This window comes from Physeter macrocephalus, chromosome 11 (assembly GCF_002837175.3).
Source record: "Physeter macrocephalus isolate SW-GA chromosome 11, ASM283717v5, whole genome shotgun sequence".
Taxonomy (NCBI): Eukaryota; Metazoa; Chordata; class Mammalia; order Artiodactyla; family Physeteridae; genus Physeter; species Physeter macrocephalus.
The window spans coordinates 52792268-52799161 of NC_041224.1; the positions used below are offsets into that span (position 1 = coordinate 52792268).

The 6894-nt window shown below is 41.8% G+C and overlaps 1 protein-coding gene across 1 annotated transcript in view; it reads right to left on the reverse strand.

The window, feature by feature from the left end:
• LOC129392549 (protein prune homolog 2-like) overlaps positions 1-5675 on the reverse strand; it is a 10868-nt gene extending 5193 nt beyond the window's left edge. The window contains exons 1-2 of the mRNA XM_055088461.1: positions 5568-5675; positions 4192-4410 (exon numbers count right to left, since the gene is read on the reverse strand). Of these exons, the coding sequence (XP_054944436.1) occupies positions 4192-4410; positions 5568-5675 (327 nt within the window). The remainder of the gene's footprint in view (positions 1-4191; positions 4411-5567) is intronic.
• Between the last annotated feature and the right edge of the window lie 1219 nt (positions 5676-6894).

A 6894-nucleotide genomic window follows, 5' to 3' on the forward strand; every position in this document is an offset into this window, starting at 1 on the left:
ATATATATATACACACACACATATATATATACACACACACATATATATATATATATATAAAATAAGAGGTGACTGGAAGTTGCTACCACTACACTCCCAACATCTAGCACAGTGTACGGCATATAATGGGTCTTTAAACATTAGTTAAATTAAAATAAACATTTAATTGTAAGGTCTAACACTGAATAGTAAGCATTTGTTTTGCTCAACCTCTTAAGCTTTTTTTTTTTTCTAATTAAACTACATAAATAGTCTTCCTGTTAAGTTTTACCCCTCAAAAAGAGTAGTGAAAATATTTGGGGCAACCTACATACAAGCAGTGTCTATTTCTGTTGGTAAAATTATTCCTTGTTTGTAAGAGAAAATACATACCTTGTGAAATTCTAAAAGATAAACCATGTCTTTTAGCTGCTTTACCACTTGAACAAGTCAACCACGTGAAAATACTTCTCTAGACACAGCCAGAGTCGGTCAGCTCATTTAGCTGCTTCACTCAACTTTTACTTTAATGTCATTGAGTCATGTGATGTTAATACACCCCAGCATATGGACATGGATATTTAGTTTGGGGATAATTAATTAAGCTAGTTAAACGAAACATAGGAGGAGAAATACAGATTCACTCTTAACCATTTCATCACAAATTTTAGGGGAGAAGTACACTAGGTAAAGTTTAAACGGCAGAGAGAGGACTGTTCTTAGAAGCACATTATCGGCAGCTGTGAGAACAGGAAACAAGAAAGGAGCAACATAAGCACAACTACTCTGAAGGAAATCAGGGTATTGCTGATTCACAAGTTAATCGCGGCTGTTCCCCGTTTTTTGTTCATAGATTTGGTAAATCAGAATGGGGAAGTAATACTTTAAGATGCCAACTGTTAAAATAACCAAATGCAACAGGAATACCCTGATTTCTCAACAAATGTGTGGTAGTCGTGGTACATCATTACTTATGCCAGCCAGTTAGCAGTGGAGGTCACAGAGACAAATTCAAAAACAGTAGCTGACCTCAGTGAGGTGTGGTGGTAACTTCAACCAAGATGAAAACGGGGATTTCCCCATGCAGCCTAACAGTATAAGCAAAAATTAAATATTGAGATCACATTTAGAACTGCCTGAATTATAACTTACAATTTTACATGACAACTTTACTATTATGTAGTTTAACCTAGATGCTGGAATAGGTGCTAATAACCGACATGTATGCTGAAATCAATCTGGCAAAAGGAAATGCTCAGGCAAGGCTTTCACATCCCCATTTAAAGGAAAGGGCTTCATTCTAAATATTTATGTTCACTTTTTCCTGTGAAGCTGGCAATACTGGTAGCACTACAAGAAAATACTTCAGGCCAGCCTATGTGTTTAGGAAGGTCACCAAAACACCTGTAAAAATCCTATATGCTTGTCATTGTTTCCTTGAGAACAGAGTCATGCAGGTTTTTAAGAATGAAATGACACAAAGATATCATATCGCCTCACACCTTAGAACAGCTATTATCAAAAAGACCAGAAATAACAAACGTTAGCGAGGATGTGGAGAAAAGGGAATCCTTGATGGGACTGTAAACTGGTGCAGCCACTATGGAAAACAGTAAGGAGGTTCCTCAAAAAATTAAAAACAGAACTCCCATATGATCCAGCAATTCCACTTTTGGGTATTTATCGGAAGAAAACAAAAACACTAAATGGAAAAGATATCTGTACCCTCACATTCACAGCAGCATTATTTACAATAACCAAGATATGCAAGCAACCAAAGTGACCATCGATGAATAAACACACACACACACACACACACACACACACACACACACACGCAAAGGAATATTATTCAGCTATTTAAAAAAAAACTTTGCCATTTGCAACAACACGGATGGACCCTGAGGGCATTATGCTAAGTAACATAAGTCAGACAGAGAAAGACGAACACCATATGATCTCACTTATGTGTAGAATCTTTAAAAAAAAAAACAAAAAAACAAGAAAACAGAAAAACCAAAACCCCCGAAACCAAGCTCACAGATACAGAGAACATACTGGTGGTTGCCAGAGGTCGTGGGGTGGGAGGTGGGTGAAATGGATGAAGGGGTCAAAAGGTACAAACTTCCAGCTATAAAATACGTCAGTCCTGGAAATGTAATGTACAGCATAGTGACTATAGTTAATAAAACTGCATTAGATATATGCAAGTTGCTAAGAGAATAAATATTAAAAGTCCTCATCAAAAGAAAAAGAAATTTTGTGACTAAGTGTGGATGTTAAGTAGACTTATCGTGGTGATCATTTTGCAATATATTCAAATATTGAATCATGATGTTGTACACCTGAAACTAAAAAAAGTCATGTCAATTATATATCTCAATTAAATGTGACACCCTATCAGAAATGTTAACACGAAATTCAAGAGAAATTACAATAGTGCTGTTTCTCAAAATTGTGAAGATAAAGCACAGGATAATTATGCCAACTATACAAGGTACATTACATCATCAGTATGCAGAACGTACTGGAAATGCACTGAGACCTTTAAGAAGATTAAAGTCTAACAACTGATCTGTAACACTTTGCTGTGGAGTTACAAATATTGGATGTAACATAAAACTATAACTTCGGAATATTATTATCATCACATTATACTAGCACTCTGCTTTACAGGATGCAAACTTCACATGGCATCTTTTGATCCACTATCAGCCAAGGTGAAATTATCGGATCTGGCTATACATATACTTCCTTTCTTAGGTGCCTTTCTCCACCACTGCTCCTTCTACGAGCATTACACTAGAAGAAGGAAGAGAACTACTTTCCCAAAGAGTGCTTTTTCCCTTTACTAACCACTTGTACATCCATCATCTCACGTGTCCCACCCAAAAACTTTGTGTCGTATAAAACACTGATGTTATTATCCCCATTTTATCTTATATATGAGGCAAATAACACTACATTCTGGTTTCCAGATTAGACCTAGACTGTTTCTAATACAGCACACTGTCTCCAGTTCACTGGCAACTTTCTACAGAATAAGCCTGCAATGCCAGATTTGGCTACACTTAGCTTCAAAGGTCCTGTAATGCCTAAAGACTACAATAGCACGGACTTATGATGATCTAGTTCCAGTCCCATGTTTGCAGAAGTGGACCTGTCATACTTCCTGTCTAAACCCAACAATATTAGGCTGCAATAGAGGAGATCATGAAAATCAAAAAGAGAGTGTGGAGAAAATGTAAAATGATAAGAACTAAGGATAAGATATGCAAAATCATAAGAAAATAGTCTGTAGGGTAACTAGACATGGTAACTTCAGCTATAATTTTGAGGAAACAACACCCATTTACAAATTGCAAAAATTCTTATATAATTTTAAAGAAAGAATACGTTTAATTTTAAAAATTAAGTAATGAAGCATTAGGAGAAATAGCCTGATTTTTTTTAAAAGTGCGAAAAAAAACCCACAAACCACTAAAACACAATCACACTTCATTAAACTAACTATATGGAAGGCGCTACGACTACCTGGATGACAAAAGCCGTGCTCTCAAAGAGCTGCCCAGAACAGGGAAGACCAAGGGGAAGTTTCAAAGCAACGTTAACAGACCCAAATACATTTCTGATTTAATAGGAGTTGCTCTAGTAGATCTCCAGTGGCATCAAGAAACTCAAACCACTTTTGCCAGGTACGGAAGTAAAAGGCAGTGTCTGAATCCACGCAGGAACTGGGCTTTTCACATATCAAGGTCCATTAAAGCCCTGATTACAAATGCCGCTTCCGTGTCTATTCCCCGAGGGTGTGGAGCACATTAGATGTCCAAGTTTCTTTGTTCTGCACCAGGACCAACGCTGGTGACAAATAAGGGACTAACGTGGCCCAGTCACTGCCCCCAGAGCGGGGAATGTGCAGGGGGGCAGAGAAGAGGGCACCACCCCTACAAACGAAAAAGGGGTGGGAGAAGGGGGGACGCAAGGGTGGCAAAAAGCAAACAGAAGCCTGGCCAAGGGCGGGGGCCTAAGCGGGGCGGGGATCCGGGAAGCGCCGCCGGGCAGTTTCCGCGGCGCCTCCTACAGCGGATACCGCTCTGGGCTTCCTCTGTCCCGCGGTCCGGGATACGCGCCCCTCGGACGTCCCCCCCCGTCCACCCCAGAACTGTTCCCAGCTCAGACCCGCCATGCCCAGCCTTCCCGAGTCGCACTGACCCCGGAGGAACCCTTGGCCTCCTCGTCTTCTTCGCCCCTCCAGGCCGGCGACGCAGGGCTGACGGCCAGGTCGCAGAAGGTAGCGCCGAGCGGAGCCCGCTCCCCTCCGACGGCGAGACCCGGGCCCAGTCCCTCAGCCACAGCGGCAGCAGCCGACCCGGATACAGAGAGCGGCTCCGGCGGAAGTGACAACACCCCGACCTTCTCCAGACGCCGCAGCTGGCGGAAGCCGAGGCGGAGCCGTGGCGTCTTCGGGAAGCCTCAGTGTCCCTCCTCCCGACCACACCCTCAGCCTTGGGAGGGAGGGACGGAGGGAGGAGCTAATGCCTGCGCAGGCGCCCGCGACTTGGCCCGCGGGGCTGTCAAGCGTTTCTGTCCGGCCGGCGACCTGTTACACACCCCTGCGGCCCTTGAGAGGCTACAGGCGCTTCCTCGCCCGGCGCAGGACCACCGCCCTCGAGTCTCAAGGAGCCATTTTTATATTCTTTATGTTCGCTTTACTGATCATTATGATAGCGCTATATAATAAAATGGATGCAAACAGAGGAGGAAAAATATCTGATGTCTCACTGGGGAAGTTAACCTCAGAAGAATCCTTAGAGTTTGGTAAAATTGTCCCGGGCGAACAGCTTTATAATAGTGATTCTCAAATTGTTACCAGAAAATTGGGTTCACCTCTTAGAGGGAGTTGAGCCAAAAGACAACCAAGGTAAAGATCAGGAGAAGGAAGGATTTATTACTGGCACTAAGTAAGGAGGAAGCTGGGGAATCTTTCCCAAAGCAGTGTCTGCCAAGCAGAGAACTTGGGGAAGTTTTAAGCTAAGGGTTCATGCACATTCATGAAGGGGCTTGAGCAGAGGAGACTGCGGCATAGAATTGGGGTAAAGGTTGAAGGAGTCCAAGCTTTAGTTGATTGAAGTCACTTGAGGCTGAGAAAAGGTCAACATCTTCATGTCTTAGGTTCCAGTTGGTCTGGTGGTTGAGTGCTTCAGGCTAATCTTCACCATTGAAACAGATCTGGGAGTCTTCACAACTGATTTATTATCTTTGCTATTGTTTCTTCTCTTGCCGGATAACAGTCATTTGTTCTTTTGTTCCTTTAAGATCCTTATTACTGACACTTGTTCAATGGCAAGCATTGTGGCCAGGCTTGGATCACAAAATGGCTTAGGCCTAAAATGGCTTCTCTTATGTCAAAAAAGCTGTATCTCCTTCTTTTTCTCCAGGGACCCACTACCCTACCTGCTTACAAAAGTATATGTAGAGAACGATCAACTTATTATTTTTAAAAATTTCCAATTAGTTGTGGACCATGCTTTGGTAAGATAAAAATATTAGAAATATTTCATCATTAGAGTCAACAGCCATAAAATTACCTGCAAAATCGCCGTAAAGTTTCCTAAACACTTATTCTCAGTTTCTGTACTACCTGTCTCTCCGCAGACCAGTAACAGTTCTCTGAAGGGCTCAGGTCGACGGGCCATATTTTGAGTAGCAACACTGCTCTATAGCTTCAAGGAACTAAGATTAGTTTGGAGAACGTAATGATCCCTCTTAAATCCCAAACAGTAAATCCCTGCAAAGGCCCAGCAGTCAACTCTTTGGGTAAGGCATTATGGGATGGTGGGGTTTGAGGGAACTGAAAAGCTCAAAATTTTAAGTTATTGACCCAAAATGCAGCTCCCGGGTTTACATTGCTTTGGCCACATTTACTGCTGGCAGGGGGTTAAACTCTCTGTGTCTCATCTATAAAATGGGGAAAAAGTAATACCTACTTCATAGGATCTTTGTGAGATAAAGTCCTATGTATATTAGAACAGTGCATGGCATATTGGAACTAATTATGTGTTAGGTATTATTATTTTCCTCCTATCAATTTTGTTAAGTAGCTGGCAGAATGAACAAACAAAACTGATCAGCTAACAAACAGAGGGTTTTAAAAATATATTTATTTAATTAATTTATTTATTTTTGTCTGCGTCGGGTCTTCGTTGCTGCACGTGGGCCTTCTCTAGTTGCGGTGTGCAGGGGATCCTCTTCGCTGAGGTGCGCGGGCTTCTCATTGCGGGGGCTTCTCTTGTTTCGGAGCATGGCTCTAGGCGTGCGGGATTCAGCAGTTGTAACTCGCGGGCTTAGTAGTTGTGGCTTGCAGGCTCTAGAGCGCAGCCTCAGTAGTTGTGCCGCACGGGCTTAGGTGCTCCGTGGCACGTAGGATCTTTCTGGACCAGGGCTTGAACCCGTGTCCCCTGCACTGGCAAGCGGATTCTTAACCACTGCGCCACCAGGGAGGTCCTAATAAACAGAGCTTTAAACAACTTCCTGGGCCATGCCCCTAGACAACAATTTCATCTTCAGTTAGATTTTTCAGTTCCATGTCCTGCAATGAGTAGTATTCTCCACAGGGTGGCAGAAAATCATTTGAAATCATATACAGTTATGTGGTTTTGCAATCTTTAGTTTCTTTTTCATTTCACTAACTTTATTGTTTAAATAAGTTTGGTCAGTATTTGCTTTGGTTTTGAGTAAGCCATTCTACTATTTGACTTTTTATCCCCATCTCATGAATTATCTATTCTTATTGCTGAAACATTAGAAACTCAGATAAGGCAAGAAGGGTAGTCACTATTATCACATTTATGTATATCCTTTCAGATTTTTGTATACATATAACTATAAAAATAGCATATATTTTATAAAAATAAA